General features: G+C 43.7%; 1 protein-coding gene across 1 annotated transcript; it reads right to left on the reverse strand.

Moving 5' to 3' along the window:
* LOC134949820 (uncharacterized) lies at positions 1-26,123 on the reverse strand. Its single transcript, XM_063938539.1, has 3 exons — positions 25,985-26,123; positions 20,130-20,933; positions 1-32 (listed from the first exon to the last, which is right to left on the reverse strand). The coding sequence occupies exons 2-3, from the start codon at positions 20,917-20,919 to the stop codon at positions 1-3; spliced, it is 822 nt and encodes a 273-aa protein (XP_063794609.1). The 5' UTR covers positions 20,920-20,933; positions 25,985-26,123.
* Positions 26,124-27,024: the final 901 nt, after the last annotated feature.

The raw sequence follows: 27,024 nt of genomic DNA on the forward strand, positions 1-27,024 counted from the left end.
TTACGCCAATTCTTTTAGGTAGTTCCAATGCTCTGAAGAGTTCCATAATCAAACTGGCATGTTTGATGGGTTTTCCGTTTGCACCTTTGAAGTCCCTACTTTTCCAAATAACAGCGTAATCCTGGGACACCCCCCAAGCATAGCGTGAATCCGTGTAGATGTTAGCTGTCATGTTTTCAGCATGTATGCAGGCTTTGTTCATTGCAATGAGTTCTGCTTCTTGTGCTGACATGCTTGGTCCAGAATCTATGACTTCAGTTTCAGTTGTTACTGCATATCCTGTCCTTGGGGATCCATTATCATAATATCTTGATCCATCGACGAACAGGTTCATGTCTGGATTGTCCAGTGGTGTATCTTGGACATTAGGAAGAGGTAAAGTCTCTAATTCCATGAGGGCTAGGCAATCATGTGGAAATGTTTGTGTTGTATTTTCTGCGTCTGTAGCAGCATTTTCCTCCTCATCTAACGATTTACCATCATTACCATTTCCCCCTCTCCTCCCCTCTTTTGAATCGTTGATGGGAAGGAGTGTAGCTGGGTTTAGTACAGTGCATCTTGTGATGGTGACATGGGAGGCGCTTAATAGTGCTACTTCATATTTGGTAAGTCTGGCTGCAGAAAGATGCTTGCTTTTTTCTTGACTTAGTATTTCTGTTACAGCGTGCGGTACTTGTATACACAGTGGATGATCAAGCACAAGGTCTGTTACCTTTTCCCTCAGTATTGCTGCTGCTGCCACTGCTCGGACACAGGATGGTGCTCCTCTGATAATCGGATCCAGCTGGGCTGAACAGTATGCCACTGGTCTTTGTTTTGGTCCGTATTTCTGGGTGAGCACCCCTAAAGAATGCCCTCTGTTTTCATGGCAGAATAGGTTAAAAAGCTTTTTGTAATCAGGCAATCCCAATGCTGGGGCTGTTATTATGGCTTGCTTTAGTTCTCTTACTGCTTCTTCAATGGTGTCCCTGTTTTCTGCTGACGCCTCCTTTTTTTTGTTAATTCATATAGGGGATGCATCAGTAATGAGGCTGAGGGTATCCATTCTCTGCAATAACCAATAAGGCCCAGGAAAGCTCTGATTTCTTTTAATGTTCTTGGGGTTTTTGCTTGAGTTATTGCTTTTGTTCTTTCATCAGTAAGATGCCTTGTTCCTTGGGATATGCAGTGTCCTAAAAAGATAACCTTTTTTTGTACTAGCTGTAGTTTGTTTTTTGACACTCTGCAATCTTCTTCTGCCAAAAAGATGAGTAGTTTCCTTTTTGCACTTCTCTTCTGTCTGTGCAGCAATAAGCAGATCATCGACATATTGAACTAACTGGGTGTCTGTAAAGTGCGGTCTCCATTTCTGCAGGATTAATGCCATTGCCTCTGAGAAATCTGATGGACTGGTTGCTCCCCCTTGGGGTAATCGTGTCCAACAATATTGTTTACCTTCGTGAGTGAATGTTAGAAACTTCTGGCTTTCCCATTCATCAGTAGATAATCTGTTTTACCCTCCTTTTGAATCTTGAGATTCAACACCTTTATTGATTGATTAATGTTGGAAAAGGGTTGCTGAGTTGAGGGTAATACATCTTCTGATGGTTACTTGTCGCACTTTGGCAGTGCTACTTCATACATGGTCAGCCTTGCCACTGACAGGTGTTTGGTTCTTGCTTGTTGAAGCTTCTCTGTACCTGCATGTGGACCCTGGATGATAAGTTCATGATTCAGCACTATGCCTGTGCTCTTGTCCTCTTCTAGGACTACTGATTCAGCACTGTGTCTGTGCTCTTATACTCTTCTAGGACTGTTGCTGCTATCACTGCTCTGATGCCGGTAGGTGCTCTTTGATTGCTGCTGTCAAGCTTGCTTGAGTTGTAGGCCACTGGTCTTCACCTCAGTCCATGATTTTGCATAAGGACTTCTATGTATGGCCTCCTTCTTTAATAGTCAGGTAGTTCTAGGGCTTGAGATGAGGCAACTGCTGTTTCCAATTGTTCAATAGCTTAATTCATCTGTTGCTGTATGTAGGATGCGGACCCTCCTCCCTTTCAGTGTTGTCATACAATGCTTGCATGTAGACTGGTGCTAGAGGTATCCATGTTCTGTAGTGTCCTACTAGGCCCAGGAATGATCATCTGACTTGCTTGACACTAGTTGGCATCTTAGCTTGCAGTATAAATCTTTTCCTTCTCACTTTTGTTAGATGTCGGGTACCTTGAGTGTCCTAGGAAGATTAACTCTTGCTTGACTAGCTGCAATTTCTCTTTCTGAGGCTCTGCAGTCTTGTTCTTCCAGAAACTTCATTAAGGACACTGCACCTTCTTGGTGCTTCTTTTAGTAGTGGTGGCAATCAGCAGTTCATTCACATCCTGTATTTAGCTGTGTGTTTTGTGGATAAATCACTTGGTGATATAACCCCTCCACAGGGCTATCCTGGTCCAGTAGTATTGCTTACTTTCTTCTACAACTGGTACTGCGGGAATGAGTCAATACTGAACTTCTGTTCTAACTTGCTTCTAAATGGCTTTTTTGTTCTTTCCTTTGATAAGTTGCTAGAAAGTTAAACTTCTGCTGGTGTGTACTGTATTCTCCTTGGATAAGCTTTAGTACATTGTGCTTCAGCAAAGTCACTGGACATGTACTCCGAGCTTAAGAACTGGGCTGGTATTGGTGACTAGTTCTTGCATCTCCTGTCCTTTTAAGAATTTCTGATATCATCAGTTCTTGTGGTATCTCCCTTTGCTGTCTTCTTCGTATGCTGGCTCCAGTATTCATTAGGCACAAACGTATTTCTCCAGTGGGCAAGGTGACTGTAATCATACCTTCTGCTGTTTCCTCTGGAGACATTATGTTCACTGGGGAGTACCTGAAGAAGCTTGTACTTCATATTGGCAGAAGAAGCATCATTCATTTGTCTTCTGGAACTTTTTTTTGTCTTGTTCCTTATTATTTGCTTTAAACCCCGGAGCTTCTGTTGCTTTAAATCATGGCATTATCTCTGTAATCTTGCCATGTAGTACTAACCACTTGTCAGATGTCTTTCTTTGTCCTTTTTAAAGCAGACTTCCTTTAGTCTCCAAACTTTCATGCGACCTTCATATTGTTTCTCAACTTTTCTTTTTCCAATCACCTCTCTTTATGATTCATTCATTATTCTTCATACTTTGTCCTTTCTTTACTTGCATATTCTTTCTCACTGCTGCTGGCATGTCATCTTCTTAGTCCAAGTCCACCCAGGCTGGTGTTCAACATAATGATGTTCATGCTGGGAGTTGTTGTTCCTCTTTGTCTTACTTTTCCTGTGAGAGAGAGACTTGTATAGCAGCTTGTATTTCAGGTTACATCTTTGCTTTCTTGTAGGGGTAGGGCTTAACCTCCCAATCCAGTCGTTGCAATGGCCTGATCTGTAAGTAAACGTAGAGGAATCTGGTTGTGTCTATAATAACAGCTCTTGAAACCCTTGTGTCTCCTGTGGGTAAAGTCACTTCTATCGAACTGCCAGTGGTGACTGAGTACACTGTTGCAGACACAGGAGTTGCACACCCTCATATTCTATCATCTTGTGTGTCGTATAGTGACTTTATCATAGTAAGTTCTGATGGACTCAGTATTTTCCTGTTTCAAATCTGGGGCTGCTGGTGCCCTGAGTGTCTGTGCATGAGCATGGCGGTTCATGTGATGAAATCCAGTTTCCACAATTTGGGCAATGTTCATATCCTTCTGAAACGCAAAACTGACATACCGGACACAATCTTTCTGGAAAATATGTCAGTTTATTCTGTACATTATGCACCTGGGCATGAAAAGCTGTAGAGGCTGTGTCTTGATCCCTTGCTTCTCCTCTCCGCCTGATTTGTACCCTTTCGTCTATAGTTCCTGATTGTGGACTATTGTTTACTGGACTCATAGCTTGATTACAGGTGTCCACCACTCGTTTAAACATGAGGGGAGCTTTAGGTAGCCAGTTTCTTTGGTTTGATCTTGTTGGGGTTTCTTGTGATAAAGTATCAGGACACTGGGGCATACTCTGTACACATAGCTCAGGTAAATCATTCGGGTTTTCAACCACAGATCCTTCCAAGATAGGGCTGATTATTCGCCACTCTTTTCCTGGTTCATCTCTTTTCAATTTCACTGTTAGTGAGCTTGTAGATGATTCAATTCTGTTCATACTAGGGGTACCTGGGTGTGCATGCATGTCTGGGTATAGGGGTGGGGTATAGTGTGGAGGTGCTGTTGCTGGACTAGGTCTCAGTGGTCATTAATTCACTTGGTACCTCTTGCTGCTTTAAAATTGTTCGGCTTGCTCCCGAGTCTATAATGCATTGATATTGGTGACCTGTTGGCAGTACAAGGGTCACTTGATCATTTTCTTGTTCAGATGGTGTTTTGGCAGGGAGGTACCTCGGGAAGCCACTTCTTCATGCTTTAGGTTTTTCTTGCTGGTTTTTACACCATTCCTTGTATTTTCTGCAATTCTTCTTGAAATGTCCTTTTTGCTTGCAGAAATAACACTTTCTGTCATCTTGCTTGGTTCCTTCTTTTTGAGTTCCTTCCTGTGGCCCCTTGCGTTGGGCTTCTGATTTTCCACTTGCTTTGTTCCTGGACAACGTGAACTGTTACCTTCGGTATGGCATTCTTTTCTTTGGCTTTTCTTATTTTTTCATTTTCTCTTTCTTGTGCTACAGTGATCCAGATGGATACTTGATCTCTACAGTTATGCTTAATTATCCAACTCTTGTTACAGGAGGCAAATTTTTCCCATTTCTCTAAGTCTAGTGTCCCTTCTGACGGAAAACCTGCTCTTTTGAAAATTTTACTTATTCCTTTCAAAGCTTTCCTCCCCTCCCTGTTACTAACAATATCCACGAGTTTGTCGGGCCCTGACATCTTTACAGACCGCGCTCCCATGCCTGGGTGAACGTGCGCGGAACCTCTCCTGATGTGGTATTTTAGTAACTCCTTATGAGGGACTTAAAATCTCCTTGTGAGACGCTGACTCTGAAGAATTTCTTCTATCCTTGTACCTAAAGAGCTCCTTAAATCCGTCTGTGGACAAATGACTGGGGTTGTAGTGTTGCCCCTTCCTCCCTGTATTGGTGGAAAAACTGTAAGTACTGCTCCCCAAGTGAGACCTGCATAATAGATTATTTCTTCTGGATTACTGAGATGCGTCCCTAATATTATTGTTAAGTTACTCCAAGGGTCTATCCCCCTGCCTATATAGACTCCTGCTTGTACCAGTGCCCCTGTTGTTCCTTGTGTTCTTGGTAAACTCCCCACTATTCTTGGAATATGTTCACCTTGTGTCTCTTTTAGACAGTAGCTGTTCTTTATTACTGACCCAATCCTACCCCTTAACTGTCTTGCATAGGGACATACAATATATACAGTACAATGTGTGCAGGAGAATCTAGTTACTGACACTGGTTTCATTATTCAGCAGACAACCCGACTCCCCCCCACCTTTTCAAAAGCATATTGACAGAGTACATACAACAGTGCAAGGATCCAAAAACAAGGATGACAGTAAATGCTATATCTGTTATCTGTGTGCACGGCACAGCTGTTTGAGGCTGCACGGGCAAATGGGTCTTAGACCTGGGATTATGTGGTTCCTAGGCCAATAGGTTATGATGTTAGACCAATCATTCTCAATGTAATGTTCCAACAATTCCCTTTTTTAAAATGACAACCTATTGTACAATAAAATTCATCATCATTTTCCACATAACCAAATGAGACTTCAGTACTTGTAATTGCCACCAATCTCGGTGCTACAGACCCTTTGTATTTTCTTAACACAACAACACAGGTACAAGATTTGCATACACCTCTTTGGTTATTTCTCAATTCAAACTGTTTATCAGCATTAGAATACACCTTGGCCATACGCCACCTTTTAAAAATGTAACATTTTTCTGGATATTTGATTAATTCCCCCTGTACACTAGTGACAAATTAGCTTAAGATATTTACCCACAATTCAACAATATGGCATACAATATATATTTTACCTTAAAAAAAAATTCTTCTTCTGACTGATACTGGGCTCTTTAAGATATTCTCTGATCTTCTCGACTGGACTTTCTCAGATGCATTCAAGAAACGCTGAGCCAAGTGAGCAGGTAGAAATCTACACATTAAATCTCACTTACCGGTTTTTGTTATCAGCGGTTCCTGAAAGATCAGAGGATTTTTTGCCAGTGGAGGAGATGCTGGAATATCCCCGGACGATGCTCCCAAATGTTAGGGTCTGTTAACCTGTTCAGGTCTGGTCTATAAACTCTCTGCAGTCATCAGTCAGAATTCTGTTCCTTTAGCAACCGGTTGGAGGTCAATGAATGATAAGATGACACAAGTTCATGTGTAACCTAAGCAAATCATAAATGACCTGCTAGGGGCCGTCATAGCTTTATTATTTATAGCTTAAACAAAATCACGCTTGCCAATACATTTTAGCCAATCAGAATACACCATGTATGTCTTGAAATACATCGATTGTCATACAATGTTCCAAGTGGCAACTAGAACAGCCTTGAAAATGGTTATTGTTTCGTTTATCAGTCTTTCGGACATAAACTCAAAAGATTTCTTTCAACATTCTTCTCAATTAGCCTTGGATACAGATGTAGCCACCTTTATCTTGACTGTTTCTCCGCCGAGACGGGCGTTTAGTCACGCTAATGCGATAGCTGAGTTTCATCACAGGCAGGCGCGTTGAGGCGATCTAGATACTCATCATGCATTACACATCTCCACCACTGTGTCGCTAATGCTCCACTAATCCAGTACTTTCGATCGTACAGTATAGCGGCGGATTGATCTACAGCTCTGGCAATACTGTAGGCGTAACGGGAGGCGGTGGAAAAAGTATGGAGTACTGTACAGTACTGTATGTGTATGGAGACGCAACTACAGTAATTGTGTAAAAGGAAGAATGTACAGTACAATGTATAAACACCGTGCTTTTAAAATATATGAGCGTCTGAGTTCGCTAATGCATAATGGGAATGGAGGACTAGCCGGAGGCGGAGGAAAACACCGTGCTTTACAAATGCGAGCGTCCGAGTCCTCTAAGGCATAAACCAACAGCAATGGGGCGGGGGCCGGCCGCTGTTTGCAGTACTTTCACACATGAAATTGGAAATCTCTCATGAGGCGTCGTGGGCTAGGGGTGAAGGCTCCCACCTCCCTCGCTGGGGGTCCAGGGTTCGAGACCTGATGTGCTTTCTTTCTTTTTTTTTTTTTTTTTTTTCTGTAATAATGCACTGTATTATTTTATTTACACTGTAAGACAGTCAATGGAAGGATGCACACAGATTTCACATAAATCAAAGTACATCTGCAGGAGCGATTCTTTACGCTAAATGCACCTAAACAGCGGGAATGAAATGAGTGTATTCTGACGCTACCAACTGAGCAAAACAGTACTGTAGATCTTCAGCGTTTGTGTATTGCACAGGACCTGAATTTCCTCCCTGTGCAGGCCCCCAGGGGGGAAGGGCGATGGGGGTAGGGGGGAGACGATGGAAAATACTGTGCCTTTGAAATGCAATTACATGAGCGTCCGAGTACACTACGGCATACTGTAAACCAACACCAATGGGAAGGAAGTGCCAACCTTATTTTTAATGTGTTCCCGTGACATTCACTTTAAAAAAAAATTTTTCTCTCCAATACAGTACATCCAATGGAAGGATGCACACAGGTTTCACATACTGTACAGTAAATCAAAGTACATCTGCAGGAGCGATTCTTTACGCTAAATGCAACCTACAGTACAGTACTGTAAGTGAGCAAAACAGTACTACAGTGGGCGTTTGTGTATTGCACATGACCAGCATTTGCATTCCCTCCCTGTCTACTGCATGATCTGTGCAGGCTCCCATGGGGGAAGGGCAGCAGGCTAGCCGGAGGCGGAGGAAAACACCGTGCTTTACAAATGCGAGCGTCCGAGTCCTCTAAGGCATAAACCAACAGCAATGGGGCGGGGGCCGGCCGCTGTTTGCAGTACTTTCACACATGAAACTGGAAATCTCTCATGAGGCGTCGTGGGCTAGGGGTGAAGGCTCCCACCTCCCTCGCTGGGGGTCCAGGGTTCGAGACCTGATGTGCTTTCTTTCTTTCTTTTTTTTTTTTTTTCTGTAATAATGCACTGTATTATTTTATTTACACTGTAAGACAGTCAATGGAAGGATGCACACAGATTTCACATAAATCAAAGTACATCTGCAGGAGCGATTCTTTACGCTAAATGCACCTAAACAGCGGGAATGAAATGAGTGTATTCTGACGCTACCAACTGAGCAAAACAGTACTGTAGATCTTCAGCGTTTGTGTATTGCACAGGACCTGAATTTCCTCCCTGTGCAGGCCCCCAGGGGGGAAGGGCGATGGGGGTAGGGGGGAGACGATGGAAAATACTGTGCCTTTGAAATGCAATTACATGAGCGTCCGAGTACACTACGGCATACTGTAAACCAACACCAATGGGAAGGAAGTGCCAACCTTATTTTTAATGTGTTCCCGTGACATTCACTTTAAAAAAAAAAAATTTTCTCTCCAATACAGTACATCCAATGGAAGGATGCACACAGGTTTCACATACTGTACAGTAAATCAAAGTACATCTGCAGGAGCGATTCTTTACGCTAAATGCAACCTACAGTACAGTACTGTAAGTGAGCAAAACAGTACTACAGTGGGCGTTTGTGTATTGCACATGACCAGCATTTGCATTCCCTCCCTGTCTACTGCATGATCTGTGCAGGCTCCCATGGGGGAAGGGCAGCAGGCTAGCCGGAGGCGGAGGAAAACACCGTGCTTTACAAATGCGAGCGTCCGAGTCCTCTAAGGCATAAACCAACAGCAATGGGGCGGGGGCCGGCCGCTGTTTGCAGTACTTTCACACATGAAATTGGAAATCTCTCATGAGGCGTCGTGGGCTAGGGGTGAAGGCTCCCACCTCCCTCGCTGGGGGTCCAGGGTTCGAGACCTGATGTGCTTTCTTTCTTTCTTTTTTTTTTTTTTTTTTTCTGTAATAATGCACTGTATTTTATTTACACTGTAAGACAGTCAATGGAAGGATGCACACAGATTTCACATAAATCAAAGTACATCTGCAGGAGCGATTCTTTACGCTAAATGCACCTAAACAGCGGGAATGAAATGAGTGTATTCTGACGGACTGTGCATCTTCGGTATTTGTGTATTGCATAAGACCTGTGAAGGCTCCCAGGAGGGAAGGGCGTAGGGCAAGACAGTGGAAAATACTGTGGTCAAAGAAAGGGCATATTTAAAACTAAGGGAAACTGTCACAAAGTACAGTAACTACAGTACTGTACGTTGAATGCCTGGACCGCACGACGTCTGAGGCGCACGACGTCTGAGACGCTCATTGAGCATAAGGACGGTTATGGCTGCTGTACGGGACCGTCCCTATGCTCTGGGTGAGCTGCGTCTCCTCGTTCGCTGGCGGGACAGAACTCTCGCCAGCAACGAGGAGAAGGTTAGGTCATATAGGAGGGCCAGCAGGGATATCCTCCGGACCTACAACCGGAGGAGAACGGTGAGGTCTCTCCAGAGGAGATGGAGCGACCTCGTGAGGAGGACCCCACGACGCCTGCAGGCCATAAGGGATTGTAAGTACAGTACATTACTGTAGATTACTGTACTTTAAGTTACTGTAGTTACAGGTACAGTACATTATAGCAGGGGCTGCTGTAGCAGCAGGTATCCGGTCTATATAGCACTGTACAGTATTTGTGGTAAACAAATGGTTAAACAAGGACCAAACATTAACCCGGGTCAAAAGGTCAATTTGTTTTTTGGCGTGGACCTAGATGGTGCGGCTTTTGAAATTGGTTGACACCAGTTACTGTAGGTTGACATGGTCGTTAAGTTGACATGGAAAAAGATCGACATGCGTTTTACAAAAACAATTGTTATTTTTTTAAACTTGTGTATATATACAGTAGTTCTTTACAATCCACGTGGTCTACGATTGTGCAGTGTACAGTATCATGCAGTGTACAGTATATGCAATGTATCGCAGTGTATCGTGCTGCGTAATTGCAGCGTGTCATGCAGTGTACATTCAGTATATGGTATTGTGCAGTGAGTGTAATGCATAGTGAATCACATCGTGCAGCAGAGCCGGCCTTAGGCATAGGCAAACTACAGTAGGCAAATGCCTAGGGCATTTGCTATGCTTAGGGGCACCAGCAGCTTCTGCTGATTAAAATGATATGCGGCATGCCTATATTTTGCGTGACTGCGGCTGTATCTGTATCTGGCTAGGGCCAGCACTGTCGTGCAGTGTACTGTATACACATGTGGTAATTGCAGTTTTTTGTGTAGTGTACATTGTATCATATTTTGCAGGGAAATGTGCAGTTTGTCATATCACGCAGTGCATACACTATGCAGTCGTGCAGTGCATTGTGTGGTTTAATTGCAGTGTGTCGTGCAGTGTGCAGAAATTTGTGTTTCAGATAGTACAGTGTTCTAAGGGATGTTACTTTGGCAGAAATTATTCTAAGGGATGTTACAGTGGCCTAATGTGTTCTGACGTGCATTACTCTTGCATAATGTGTTATAAGGTTCATGACTGTGGCAGATCTCTACTTTGTGACGTAATGTGGATATACTACTGCACTACTGTGACGTACAGTACAGTAACGTGAATAAGGTGCTCTACTGTGTGACACAACGTGAATCAAGGACAGTACTGTGACGTGAATACGGTGCTCTACTGTGTGACACAACGTGAATCAAGGACAGTACTGTGACGTGAATACGGTGCTCTACTGTGTGACACAACGTGAATCAAGGACAGTACTGTGACGTGAATAAACTGCACTACTGTGACATGACGTGAATAAGATGAATTCAGGTGAGTACTGCATCATCTGTCATGAAATCAATTTGTAATGTAATGAACAGTACTGAGATGGTTAAGGGTGGGAGGGCTGCATGCTGATGTGTGTCATAATGTTTATAAGGGCAATGCTTATGTGTGTTACAATGTCTATAAAGGTAGTGTTCTGTCTAATACCCTGGACCTACTGTACTGTAGCGATACTGTAAGTGTACTGTATGTCACATTTAGAAATGTGCCCCTTAAGTTTTGAAGACAGTACAGTACACTATGCCCTCCTGAGTGATTAGGTGCAGGGTACTAGAATGAACAATTCCATTTATTGTGATGTCATAAAGATGCTGTCAATGTTGAATTTCATTGGCTGTACAGTATGCTGCCATTATACTGTGTATATATATATATATATTTTTACAGGGCTGGTAGCACGACGTCACAGGAGGCGGGACAGGCGCCGCCAAGCTGGTAAGTATTGTCAAATACAGTAGTGTACAGTACATAGTGATTTCTATAGTCCCAACCCCCTGTCCTGACCATCACAGATAACTCGCTGCAATCCGTTAATGTTAAGAATGTCTGTTTACAAAACTAAATGTAAATATTAAACACAAAGTATAAATAACATTGTAGATAGCTGAATACCCGTGCTTCGCTACGGGATGAGGATGGTCAATTCCAGTGATAGTTGTTTGTTAATTTACGTTTGTTGGCGATCTAGTATATAGTACTGTATACTTTAAGCATACTGTATCTTGCTTCTCTAATGCAGATTGTTTATTGGCCGGACCCCTTTTTGGTCCTGGATACTGTACAGTACATGTTTCAAATTGACAGCTTCACTTACAGTACTGTTGTTTTTTTTTCCCACAGTACCACCACCACCACCACCACCACCACCTGCTGCGCTGCCAGGTATTGTGTAACGAGAATTCTGGTGCTACTGTCATCGTTGTTACACTACTGTACATGTGTCCTGGATACTGTACAGTACATGTTTCCAATTGACAGCTTCACTTACAGTACTGTTATTTTTTTTCCCACAGTACCAACACCACCACCACCACCACCTGCTGCGCTGCCAGGTATTGTGTAACGAGAATTCTGGTGCTACTGTCATCGTTGTTACACTACTGTACATGTGTCCTGGATACTGTACAGTACATGTTTCCAATTGACAGCTTCACTTACAGTACTGTTATTTTTTTTCCCACAGTACCAACAACACCACCACCACCACCACCACCACCTGCTGCGCTGCCAGGTATTGTGTAACGAGAATTCTGGTGCTACTGTCATCGTTGTTACACTACTGTACATGTGTCCTGGATACTGTACAGTACATGTTTCCAATTGACAGCTTCACTTACAGTACTGTTATTTTTTTTCCCACAGTACCAACAACACCACCACCACCACCACCACCACCTGCTGCGCTGCCAGGTATTGTGTAACGAGAATTCTGGTGCTACTGTCATCGTTGTTACACTACTGTACATGTGTCCTGGATACTGTACAGTACATGTTTCCAATTGACAGCTTCACTTACAGTACTGTTATTTTTTTCCCCACAGTACCAACAACACCACCACCACCACCACCACCTGCTGCGCTGCCAGGTATTGTGTAACGAGAATTCTGGTGCTACTGTCATCGTTGTTACACTACTGTACATGTGTCCTGGATACTGTACAGTACATGTTTCCAATTGACAGCTTCACTTACAGTACTGTTATTTTTTTTCCCACAGTACCAACAACACCACCACCACCACCACCACCACCTGCTGCGCTGCCAGGTATTGTGTAACGAGAATTCTGGTGCTACTGTCATCGTTGTTACACTACTGTACATGTGTCCTGGATACTGTACAGTACATGTTTCCAATTGACAGCTTCACTTACAGTACTGTTATTTTTTTCCCCACAGTACCAACAACACCACCACCACCACCACCACCACCACCTGCTGCGCTGCCAGGTATTGTGTAACGAGAATTCTGGTGCTACTGTCATCGTTGTTACACTACTGTACATGTGTCCTGGATACTGTACAGTACATGTTTCCAATTGACAGCTTCACTTACAGTACTGTTATTTTTTTTCCCACAGTACCAACACCACCACCACCACCACCTGCTGCGCTGCCAGGTATTGTGTAACGAGAATTCTGGTGCTACTGTCATCGTTGTTACACTACTGTACATGTGTCCTGGATACTGTACAGTACATGTTTCCAATTGACAGCTTCACTTACAGTACTGTTATTTTTTTTCCCACAGTACCAACAACACCACCACCACCACCACCTGCTGCGCTGCCAGGTATTGTGTAACGAGAATTCTGGTGTGACTGTCATCGTTACACTACTGTACATGTGTCCTGGATACTGTACAGTACATGTTTCCAATTGACAGCTTCACTTACAGTACTGTTATTTTTTTTCCCACAGTACCAACACCACCACCACCACCGCCGACACCATCCGAGAGCTCCGGAAGTGGTAATAATTACTTTTTGTTACAGACACACTAGTTTCCTACAGTATTACTGTAATTTTTGTATTTTACAATACTTGTCATCTTTTACACACAGACCGCCTCGTAATTGATACAGAGGCGGAGGAGGAGCTCATTCACATTGATTCGGGGGAGGAAGAGGAGCCAGATTATAGTAAGTACAGTAGGATTTTCTCAAGCCCATTCTTAAAAGTATTGACCAAGTCCACTTTTATTACTTTTCAGGCAGGGAATTCCAAACATGTACTGTACAGTATTTCCCTCACTGTGAAGACCCCTTTTCGCCTCTGTGCGAAATCGCCTCTACTTCAACAAGAGTTACTGTGCACGTGTCCTCTGTGTCCATCTTATCAAAAACAGTTCCTGTGTATTGTCCCCTTACTGTATACAGTATATTTGTAAAGGTTAATCATGTCCCCTCTTAATCTCCTCTTTTCCAATGTAAACATGCCTAGCCTGCCTTTCCTTGTATTCCATCTTCTCAATCCACTTCATCACTTTGGTCGCCCGCCTCTAAACCTTTTGTAGTTCCACGATATCCATTTTGTATTATGGTGCCCAAAATTGTGCATCCGACCCACCCTCCACTAGCCTAACCCTCCAATCATACTCTGAATCCACACTCTGCATTCTGAATGTCGGGATCCAGACAGCAGGTCTTTTAAATACAGTACTGTATGTCCCCTACCGCTGGACAGTCATTCTGCTCCTACTGTATTATGAATATATCTCTGCCTCCTGTAGCACTGTACTACTGTGCAATTTTGTAGTAACTGTACTCTACTGTATTTTGTTTATAATATTTTTTTATTTTCCACTCAGTAATTATTGACAGTGATGAGGAAGGGGAGAAAAAGCCCTCTCCCCAACTTGGTAAGTAAACTAAAGTATTGTATTGTACTGTACATTGTGTTAAACCAATGGGTTGGGTTTGCATGACCAGCAGTCAGGATTCTAGCGGTTAGGTGTAAAGTAGTGTATTTCCTGGAATGAACCTTTTTTTTCTCATTAATGTTTTTTCATAGTTCCTACACTGGAACAGGCCGCCGAGGATGATGAATTCGATGAGGCGGCATTTAGTGGTAAGAATTATCACTGACATTGATTTGATTCCACCAGAGTAGCACTTTTCATCAGATTTTTCTGGAAAATGCGTAGAAATCGGATAAAAATTGCACAAATCGGAATAGTGGATGGGGGACTTTAGATGATTGTTTTTGTTTGAACTGGTATTATTGCCCATACAGTAGCAACCAACCACATTCCACATTAACATTTATCTACAGTAGTTACACTTACAGACGATAATGCAGTACAGTAGGTAATATTTGTAATTGTCAGAGAAGTATCTTCATATACTGTAGTTAGAATTCTCATATTTGCCACTACAAATTACCACTACAGTAACTGCTAAATATTTTAAGTGTACTGTACAATATGCACATACAGTACAGTACTGTACAGTATGCATAATTCAAAGCAAAAAAGAGTTGCTACCTTAGTCTAGTCATAATCACCGGCATACGGGCCACTCACAAATTTTCTGATGGTCTCGGTGGGGTCCCTTGGAATCACCATGCCTGTCACAAGCATACCTTTTTTTTACCCACCTGTCACTAGGCCTGGACACTAGTTTACTATTACTATACTTTTTACTGTATACTGTATCTTATAATATTCTTCTCTTTTACCCACAGACGACGAGCCAGAATACCATTTTGGTAAATAAATATACTGTACAGTAGCAATAGTTGGTACTGCAATTACAGTATTTTTTTTCTCCAACATTACTTTAAGTCCAACTGATATGACTAACTGTATTTTATCTTTTTACAGTCCGTCGCCAACCAGTGGAGGAGACACCTGGTAATAAAATAGAAATACATAATGCACTGTACTGTATTCTAACTTACTGTAACATGTATAACACTGAGCTGATCATCTTCACACCCTCTGACATAACCTTACAGTACAAACTGTACTTTCTCTCCTTTTTCACCCTCTTCACTACACAAATGCATGCTGCGTTTCCTGACTACTGATATAATAGTGTGTAGAGCGTAGCGAGGCACCGTGCCCACCGCGTGGCGAGCGAAGCAAGCATGCAAGGGGCTGCTTTCCGCTCGCCGCCCCTGTCGGGATTGTGTGGTCGGGATTCCGGCGTCTGTATTTTGACTGCCGGGATCCCGTCCAGCGGGATTACGTACTGATCTCCAGTCTGAGCCTGCCCTAGGCATAGGCATACTTGCCAAATGCCCAGGGGCACAAGCAGCTTCTGCTGATTAATATGATATGCAGCATGCCTACAGTATATTCTGTGCATACAAAATGCATTACTAATGTGCAGCATTATGTGTATACAGTACTTTGTTGTGTAACATATACTGTAGCAAGGGCACTACTGTGTGGTCTAATGTGAACAAAGAGCAATATGATGTGATGCAATGTGAATAAGTGGGAATACTTTGAGGAGTAATGTGGTACTATCATATGATGTAACGAGAAAAAGAGACACTATTGCATGATATGTTGTGAATAAAGTTGCAGTACTGTGTGGCGTCATTTCAGATTGGGGAATTACTGTGTGGCCATGCCCCTTCCCAGCAAGAACATGCACCGTTTTGGGATGCACACCGAATGTGCACACTGTTGCTATTTTAAACATACAGTACAGTAAGTTGGAGGAGCACCAAAATGAGGACTGCTATGGTTGAGGGGTGATGGTGCTGGGAAAGGGGTACAGGCTCAGAGGCGGAAATAGCATCTGTGCAAGGGGGCAGCATCCAAAAACTTGACTAGGGAATCATATTATTTATGGCTGGCTCTGAGTACAGTCCACTATTATGGATAGTACTCCCTACAACACCACCTACAGTACTGTAACCCTCTTTTTTCTGAAGCGGTCATGAAATGTCATGACTGCTAATACATACAGTAAATGTCTACAGTATTTGTACTGTGGTGTTTTATTCCTTTGACAATTTGTTTATGACCTATTGAAGCTAAACTCTTGTACAGTACTTTATATTTTGAATACCAGCAATACAGTATAATACTGTACCTACAGTATACAGTAATAATTGTTTACTATTTGAATGTGACTAAATGTTTTTTTTTCTCCAATATAGTGCCAATTATTTATGGGGGCCCCAGACAGGGGCAAGATAGGTGGGCTGGCCCAGAAGCGGGCAGGCAGCAGCCCACTTATACAAGAGGTAAACTAAAGCAATGTTTAAATTACCTCGACAGCATACAGTAGTGTTTGATTTACTGTACTGACAATACAGTACTGTACATTGTAAATAACAATATTGTCTAATATAGAGTAAAGTACTGTATTGCCATTACTACACTGTAAAGTATTCAGTATTTGTTTTGTAATACTGTCCTTTTTTTCCCACAGAACAGTTGCAGCGTGCCATCCAGCTCCTGCGGGTGGTGGTCCACCTCTTAGTGGACCACTTTTTTAATTTTTTATTAAGATTAATTTAATTTTATTTAATAAAAATTTTTGTTCTTGTACTCCATTGTATAGTATCTTTTTCTACTGTATAAGATAGGCATACTGTACACCATACAATTATCTGGCAGATAATCTGCAAGATCTGGCTGTTTGTAATGAAATTCTCTCCTAATTTAGCTGTGGTGTACAGTACCTCCTGAGTGTGCTGGGGTGCTTTCTGGCCAGTTTGGGGTGATTTGGAGCAAGTTTGGTCGGCCATCTGGCCGACATGTGCTGTCGACTGTTTGGCAAACATGTGTTTTCACTCCAGCATGTGTGTGTCAGGCATTTTGTGTGTGTCAGGCATTTTGTGTGTGTCAGGCATTTTGTGTGTGTCAGGCATTTTGTGTGTGTCAGCCATTTTATGTGTGTCAGCCATTTTATGTGTGTCAGCCATTGCTGTGTGGTTCCACAAATGTTAGCGTGTCAAAGTGCTGACCACTGACACCACTATTTCACTTTGTACCGCATGCCTTTTGTGGAACCACACAGCCCAGCATGACTTATTGCTGGGCTGTGTGGTTCCACAAATTTTCTTGGAAAACAAATGAACATGAGTGTCTTTACTTTAATACTTTTTTTTTTTTTCCCCACAGATATCTATATACACAAGAAAAGAATGTAACGAAGAACAAACTACTTTTTTGTTTTAATTAACTTTCAAACTTTATTTAAAAAAAAACACCTTTTTTTTCTTCAATAAACTTTTAAAAATAGAAGTTTCCTGTGGTTTTTATTAAAATATGAAATGCAAGATGCCTAACCAAGTTGTTTTACATACAGTATACCACTCTTAATTGAATTCCCATCATACAGTAGTACTAATTTATACAGTACAGGAAGTTGGGAATACAAACATTGGAAACCACGTCATGTTTATTTTAAGAAACACTTTATTTACGGACAAAATCATTTGGAACATGTAACATCACACATACTGTACTGTATTGTAATAAAGCCAACATCACACATACTGTACGGTACTTTAATCAAAAGGTAACAGCACAAATACAGTAACAATATCAACTTTAACATTTTTATAATTTATTTTTTTGTGGTGGTGGTGCGGGGTAATGGTTTTTGTACTTTATTTTTAGGTTTTGCTTTTTTGAATTATTTTTCGTTTTTGTCTTTTGCTTTTTAACACTGTCGCATACGGACACCAGAATAGAGGACTGACAACAGCAGCCCCTGGATGGAAACGCAGCCCAAGGCCCCAGATGGACACAGCACAATGGACTCGGCTGCTACTGGATAGATACAGCAGCGCCCAAAAAATCAACAGGAATAAAAGGGGCAACTTGTAACAGGCCCTTACATTACCAGGAATGTGGTGAGCCAAGTTCATGCACTCCCCTTTGAGTAACCAAGCTGCTCCAAGTGGATTCAGCACAGTGCATGCAGCCCCAGAAAATGTACAGGTCATACAGGTACATTGACACAATTTTTTAGCTTCAGCTGTGTGAAGCTGATGTGCTGAAGCTAGGAGGTAGGTAATGATCTGGTTTCATCATAGTCGAGCTTCCAAGTCATTTTCCTCTTCGTTCTCAGCACAGAGTTTATGGTATCCCTTATCTTCCTCTTTTCTGGATCACCAATCCTCACGCGGCGTTCACACCTAGCCATGATGTCATGTACCAGATTTTTGGGCAGCGGAAGTTTGCCCTTGGAACCATCAAAGTTCACACGATTGGCCCACGTCAAGTATTTGTCGTACCGTACATGGTGCTGGAACAGAGAATATGCATATTTCTGAATATGTCCATTTGAAGCTCTGTACAGATGGTCGTCCAGGGAAGTTGAGATGACAGCCAGGGCAATATTGTTCAGAGAGCCTCCGAATGTATTGCGAAGTGGCCTGTGAGCAGGTGTGCTGGTCATCATTGGTGTTCCTGGCAACAGCACACTTGAATCCAGGCCTCTGCGGTCGTCCAGCCCTCTGCGGTCGTCCAGGCCTCCTCTGCGGTCCTCCAGGCCTCCTCTGCGGTCCTCCAGGCCTCCTCTGCGGTCCTCCAGGCCTCCTCTGCGGTCCTCCAGGTCTCTTCTGCGGTCCTCCAGGTCTCTTCTGCGGTCCTCCAGGTCTCTTCTGCGGTCCTCCAGGTCTCTTCTGCGGTCCTCCAGGTCTCTTCTGCGGTCCTCCAGGCCTCCTCTGCGGTCGTCCAAGTCGCTGACTTCGTCCAGTCCTCTGCGGTCCTCCAGGCCTCCTCTGCGGTCCTCCAGGCCTCCTCTGCGGTCCTCCAGGCCTCCTCTGCGGTCCTCCAGGTCTCCTCTGCGGTCCTCCAGGTCTCTTCTGCGGTCCTCCAGGTCTCTTCTGCGGTCCTCCAGGCCTCCTCTGCGGTCCTCCAGGCCTCCTCTGCGGTCCTCCAGGTTTCCTCTGCGGTCCTCCAGGCCTCCTCTGCGGTCCTCCAGGCCTCCTCTGCGGTCCTCCAGGCCTCCTCTGCGGTCCTCCAGGCCTCCTCTGCGGTCCTCCAGGCCTCCTCTGCGGTCCTCCAGGCCTCCTCTGCGGTCCTCCAGGCCTCCTCTGCGGTCCTCCAGGCCTCCTCTGCGGTCCTCCAGGCCTCCTCTGCGGTCCTCCAGGCCTCTTCTGCGGTCCTCCAGGTCTCTTCTGCGGTCGTCCAGGCCTCCTCTGCGGTCGTCCAGGCCTCCTCTGCGGTCGTCCAGGCCTCCTCTGCGGTCGTCCAGGCCTCCTCTGCGGTCGTCCAGGCCTCCTCTGCGGTCGTCCAGGCCTCCTCTGCGGTCCTCCAGGCCTCCTCTGCGGTCCTCCAGGTTTCCGTGGTCGTCCAGGCCTCCTCTGCAGTCGTCCAGGCCTCCTCTGCGGTCGCCCAAGTCGCTGACTTCGTCCAGTCCGCTGCTGTGGTCCAGGCCTCTGCGGTCCTCCAGGTCTCTTCTGCGGTCCTCCAGGTCTCTTCTGCGGTCCTCCAGGCCTCCTCTGCGGTCGTCCAAGTCGCTGACTTCGTCCAGTCCGCTGCTGCGGTCCCCCAGGCCTCCTCTACGGTCGTCCAGGCCTCCTCTGCGGTCGTCCAGGCCTCCTCTGCGGTCGTCCAGGCCTCCTCTGCGGTCCTCCAGGCCTCCTCTGCGGTCCTCCAGGCCTCCTCTGCGGTCCTCCAAGTCGCTGACTTCGTCCAGTCCGCTGCTGCGGTCCCCCAGGCCTCCTCTACGGTCGTCCAGGCCTCCTCTGCGGTCGTCCAGGCCTCCTCTGCGGTCGTCCAGGCCTCCTCTGCGGTCGTCCAGGCCTCCTCTGCGGTCCTCCAGGCCTCCTCTGCGGTCCTCCAGGCCTCCTCTGCGGTCCTCCAGGCCTCCTCTGTGGTCGTCCATGCCGCTGACTTCGTCCAGTCCGCTGCGGTCCTCCAGGCCTCCTCTGCGGTCCTCCAGGCCTCCTCTGCGGTCCTCCAGGCCTCGGTCGTCCAGGCCGCTGACTTGAACCGCTTGGTGGTGTGTTGCAATGATGGTGCGGCAAACTCCAACTTGCCATTCTTCCCTCGTTTGTTCAATGACTTTCTTCATGGCTTCTACCATCTGTTCCTTTATGCCTTCTTTAAGGCCAGCCACATCGGTCTGCAGCTGATTGACCTGTCCACCAACTTCTGACTCCATATTGGTCACCTTACTGAGTAGCTCCTTTAGTAAAACAGGACAGGTACACTGGCAGTCCTGCACTTTGGTGTTCACATCTGTGAAATGCAACCTTCTTCGTGGTGAATGTGTCATGTCTTCTTGTCCAGGGGTGGCTACATGGTCCAAAAAAGAAGCTTCCTGATGCAGCGTGTTTGTCACGTCCTCTAGCACCGGTATTTCCAGATTCATTGGCTGAACACTGTGATCTGCAGGAGATGGAACAATTACATCATTTGCCACACCACATATCAGCTCCAACGTATTATTCTTTGCCTTGGCATTTTTTCGTGGTTTCACCACATTTTCTTTCTGAGCCGCCTTGGCAGTTTTCTTCTTCTTTTGTGGGACTACTGCAGCAAGTTTCGGTGCCACTGATGGGTGGGTTTTGGCACTCCCGTAAAATCTGGTAGTCTGCATTCTTTGTCTTTTGTCTAAAAATATAAAAACCACAATAAGAAAACATGTAAAGCACAGCATGCTAAAAATAGCAAACAACTGTACATTTTCAAATAAAGTGCACAACAGTAAAGTGCAAATACTGTACAGTATTTGCCTTTTTTCCCTGTGCCTCCCAACAAGAACCTCTGCAGGAGGGACAGAATGCTCTGTTACGGACTTCAGTTTAAATATACAGTATGATTACCATCACCTGTGCGAACAACTATACTGTACAGTAGTTACTGTATTTGATAAGATAGGTGTTTCACCACAAGTGATAGCAATCATTCAGTACTACTGCACATACCTGTAGTACACCGGGATAAGCAAGGTCTATGTACATTACGTTATACCGAGCTGGATCGCTTAGCAACCTGACAAAATGGCCACCGACCGTGAACTCCCAGCACGTGGCAGCGCTTGGATATGGAGTGAGATACAGTATGGTACAGTCCAGGGGCAATGCTGAAGGAGCGTCACAATCCCCTAGCTCAATTACTAGAGCCATCTTAACAGCAGTGTGGGCCCCTGGACACAGCAATGCACTGGGGCCCCTACCCACTCACCAGCGGAAGGGGTGGGGGGAGCTATCAGCGGCAGCTTTGATGCTCCGCGGGGGATAGGGGGGGTTCTATCTTTCGCTCAGTATGTACAGTAGGACCTGGAGAAATAATTTCTGCTAATTATTCCTTTACTGCACAGATGGGGCAGGAAGGAGAACACTAAACTGTAGAAGGGGGCATTGTGCTGAATGAAGGGGCCCTGGTACATGACTTCCAGGGTGGTAGGGGGTGTTTAATACACAGGGGAGGAGTGGATAATGGAGTGGGCTTAATATTAGTGTTATGGACTGCAATTAGTTTCCTGTATGAAACAGATACAGTACAGTAAATAACCCTCCTTGGAAGTGCATGGGCCCTGTGAGACTTACAGTAGTGTACAGCATAAGGGTCGACTGACATGATGTACAAGCATTACATACAGTACATGTCAGTACTGTATGTAAATTCTTCAATTATTGCCTAACAACAATGCTGCTTACTGTATATTAAATACTGTAGGCCTAGAAATGTGCATCTCAATATAGTAGTTAAAAACACAGGGGCCTATGTGGATAAGCGAGTTCTATGCACACTAAAAATGGCCACCGACCGTGAACCCCCAGCACGTGGCAGCGCTCGGATATGTAGTGAGATACAGTATGGCATACATTTCACAGTTCAGGGGGCAATGCTGAAGGAGCGTCACAATCCCCTAGCTCAATTACCTAGCTCAATTACACTGGGATAAGCGAGGTCTACTGTATGCACATTACGGTATACCGAGCTGGATCGCTTAGCAACCTGACAAAATGGCCGCCGACCGTGAACTCCCAGCACGTGGCAGCGCTCGGATATGTAGTGAGATACAATATGGCATACATTTCACAGTTCAGGGGGCAATGCTGAAGGAGCGTCACAATCCCCTAGCTCAATTACATTGGGATAAGCGAGGTCTATGCACATTACGGTATACCGAGCTGGATCGCTTAGCAACCTGACAAAATGGCCGCCGACCGTGAACTCCCAGCACGTGGCAGCGCTCGGATATGTAGTGAGATACAATATGGCATACATTTCACAGTTCAGGGGGCAATGCTGAAGGAGCGTCACAATCCCCTAGCTCAATTACATTGGGATAAGCGAGGTCTATGCACATTACGGTATACCGAGCTGGATCGCTTAGCAACCTGACAAAATGGCCGCCGACCGTGAACTCCCAGCACGTGGCAGCGCTCGGATATGGAGTGAGATACAATATGGCATACATTTCACAGTTCAGGGGGCAATGCTGAAGGAGCGTCACAATCCCCTAGCTCAATTACATTGGGATAAGCGAGGTCTATGCACATTACGGTATACCGAGCTGGATCGCTTAGCAACCTGACAAAATGGCCGCCGACCGTGAACTCCCAGCACGTGGCAGCGCTCGGATATGGAGTGAGAGATGGTATACATTTTAAAATACACCGGGATAAGTTGTATAGGCCATGGAGCAATGCACAGGGACATTCATCATTTACGTACAGTATATAAATAATTGTAAACCGTAAATGAAAGAATTACCGGTCAAATACTGTATGACGAAACTGTGTCAATGAGCTGGAACAGTATGGCCTGTGAAGAAGTTTTCGAAGGCAGAAACGGAGAGCAAATTATCAGGAGATTTCTGAAAGGTCGGAGAAGATCCACACAGCAAGTCTGCCTACGAGGAAACAGATTTGCAAAGTGGGTAGCGGGCGGTGACTGAGACGCTCTTTTATTCACATTCAAAAGTACAGTATGCTCTGTGATTGGTGTAAGGATGAATGCGCCTATATTGGCACCAATCACAGCGGTAAGAATTCCTTTTGTGTGAATGTGAATAAAAGAGCGTCTCAGTCACCGCCCCGCTACCCACTTTGCAAAGCTGTTTCCTCGTAAGCAGACTTGCTGTGTGGATCTTCTCCGACCTTTCAGAAATCTCCTGATAATTTGCTCTCCGTTTCTGCCTTCGAAAACTTCTTCACAGGCCATACTGTTCCAGCTCATTGACACAGTTTCGTCATACAGTATTTGACCGGTAATTCTTTCATTTACGGTTTACAATTATTTATATACTGTACGTAAATGATGAATGTCCCTGTGCATTGCTCCATGGCCTATACAACTTATCCCGGTGTATTTTAAAATGTATACCATCTCTCACTCCATATCCGAGCGCTGCCACGTGCTGGGAGTTCACGGTCGGCGGCCATTTTGTCAGGTTGCTAAGCGATCCAGCTCGGTATACCGTAATGTGCATACAGTAGACCTCGCTTATCCCAGTGTAATTGAGCTAGGGGATTGTGACGCTCCTTCAGCATTGCCCCCTGGAGTGTGAAATGTATGCCATACTGTATCTCACTACATATCCGAGCGCTGCCACGTGCTGGGAGTTCACGGTCGGCGGCCATGTTGTCAGGTTGCTAAGCGATCCAGCTCGGTATACCGTAATGTGCATACAGTAGACCTCGCTTATCCCAGTGTAATTGAGCTAGGGGATTGTGACGCTCCTTCAGCATTGCCCCCTGGAGTGTGAAATGTATGCCATACTGTATCTCACTACATATCCGAGCGCTGCCACGTGCTGGGGGTTCACGGTCGGTGGCCATTTTTAGTGTGCATAGAACTCGCTTATCCACATAGGCCCCTGTGTTTTTAACTACTATATTGAGATGCACATTTCTAGGCCTACAGTATTTAATATACAGTAAGCAGCATTGTTGTTAGGCAATAATTGAAGAATTTACATACAGTACTGACATGTACTGTATGTAATGCTTGTACATCATGTCAGTCGACCCTTATGCTGTACACTACTGTAAGTCTCACAGGGCCCATGCACTTCCAAGGAGGGTTATTTACTGTACTGTATCTGTTTCATACAGGAAACTAATTGCAGTCCATAACACTGAAGTTGTATTTTCAGTACTGTACAGTATACAATACTTAAATTTGAACATCAGGTACTGGATAGTAAACATGTACTGTACAGTATTAACTTCTATCATAAAACTCTTATGCATTTTCAGATGTGTAAATTTTAGACTACAGTATTCACAAATGTTTTCTCTCCATACAGGAATTATAGTTGGACAACATGCCAGTAACTATCAACAAAACGATGAGCAAGATAATCGCCAACATGAAAAAAGAAAATAAAACCATCAAAGAGATCCATGCATGGCTCAAGGAAAGTGGCATTATAGTCACTTTAGAAACGGTGCGCTATCATGCATTCGAGAGAACAACGCCCAGATTTGTATTTCCTACAAAATGCACATGGTACGTACTGTACACTACTGTAATGTTTAAATGACTTGCTTTATACCATAAACAATTTTTTTGAAATAAAATAAAAACTTCAATTGTAACTGTGATTGTGCTGTTCATGAATTCATATTTTTCATACTGTATTGTACTGTAGGAGAGTGCAACAAATTGTGGAGGAACTAACTCGTGAGGATGATGAGCGTACTGCTCTGCAAATAAAACGAATTCTCCATTCCAAGTATGACCTGGACATATCGGCCACCAGCATCAGAAGGATGCGACGGAAAATGGGATGGACCTTTGGCGCAACAAGGTAAAATACTGAAAGCAGTATAAACCATACAGTAAATGCACTGTTAATAATCCCTTGATACGTGATATAATAATGCCATAAATCATTATACAGAGTGTGTACTTTATACTATATACAGTATGTGTGTGTGTATATACTGTATATATTCTATCCCAAAAGAGATACCTACTGTATAGGCACTCAGAGACAGCAATGAAGCATTGCCGGCTTATTGTGATGATTACATACTGTATACTGTGTGTGTGTGTTTGTGTGTATGTACAGTATGTATATATATATTACTCTGTATGTAACTTAATGTACTGTATGTACAGTTTAATGTATACAGTAGGTATATAATACAGTATACTGCACATACAGTCTACTGTATATACAGTAATCTGTAAATCTGTAATTTCATAACTGTATCTGATTTCATTATTTTTGGCTCTTCACAGGATATCTCCAATGATAAGAGATGTGAATAAAGAAAAGAGAGTGGAACAGGCACGGCGATGGATTGAGAGTGGTGAAACATTTGATGATGTCATTTTCACAGATGAATCGTCTGTTGCCCTTGAGCGGTTCTCCAGAATGTCATTCAGGAAACGTAACCATATCTCTTTAAAACCACGCCCAAAGCATCCATTGAAAGTCCATGTATGGGGAGGCATATCACGATTAGGAGCTGGTCCCCTATTATTTTTCGAAGGTACAGTACTATACTTTATTCTGTGCCTGTGTTCTGTAAAAATACATGTTGTACTGTAGAGTACGTGTAACTGCACAATAAAAGGAGTTGCTTATTAATGAACAACATTTTTTGATTTCTGTAGGAATCATGGATAAGAAATTTTTCCAAGAAACAATAGTAGAGAAATGTATGGTGCCATTTGTGAATAAATATTACCCAACTCACCATAGGATATTCCAAGACAATGATCCTAAACACTCCGCCTCAGCCAAATTTATGGAAGAGAAAGGTATGAATTGGGAACGCACACCACCAGAGTGAGTATTCTTTCAACAGTGTACAAGTAAAATTTTGGATAGCACTCTAGTACTGTAAAAAAAATTTTTGTTTAATAAACAGTACAATATTGTATGTTTAATTTTCTCTATTTACTGTAATGTAATTAATTTTTTCTATACGCTTTTTTTTTATTTTTATATAGATCACCAGACATGAACCCAATCGAATTAGTGTGGGCTCAATTGAAGAGGTACGTTAGGAGTGTTGCAAAGCCAACAACAAAACAGCAACTGGTGGATGGGATAAAGAAATTTTGGCTAGAAGTACTCACACCTGAACATTGTAATAATTATTATATAAATCACCTGTATAAAGTATTACCTGTTGTAGTTGAAAGAAATGGTCAAGCCACAAATATGTAGTTCTGTATTTTCTGTTTAAAATTTTAAATTGGTGCATTATTAAAAAAAATGATAAAATTGCCTTTGTCTGATTATTGCATAAACTAATGTAGAATATTATACAGTAGTAATGTTATTGATGTGTACTGTATGAACAGTTATTTTCAGTTTTATAAGTCCTGAATAAGAGTACTGTACATTTTGATCAGTGCAGTACATGGAATCGGATGTTGTAATACTTTATTTTTACATTAATATTGATGTTTTTCCAATAAATATTCAATTTTACAGTATGGTACGGTACAGTACATGAGGGTACCTGTACAGTATGATACGTCATTATGGGGGAGAAATACTGTATCCACTAAATGTACAGTAAAATGTTTTTTTCTTATTACAAACACACAAATGCATCTCAGATGGAAATATGCTATACACAGCAGACAGCTTATGGTGACAGAACTTCCCTACTGTATCCCCACCCATAGTCGTGGTATATTTTAGATTGCCTAATGAGACACTCCTGCAGCATTGCCAATGATTCATGTAAAACCTGTGTGCAAACAGTATCTGTATTGAATGCAA

This window comes from Pseudophryne corroboree, chromosome 8 (assembly GCF_028390025.1).
Source record: "Pseudophryne corroboree isolate aPseCor3 chromosome 8, aPseCor3.hap2, whole genome shotgun sequence".
NCBI lineage: Eukaryota > Metazoa > Chordata > Amphibia > Anura > Myobatrachidae > Pseudophryne > Pseudophryne corroboree.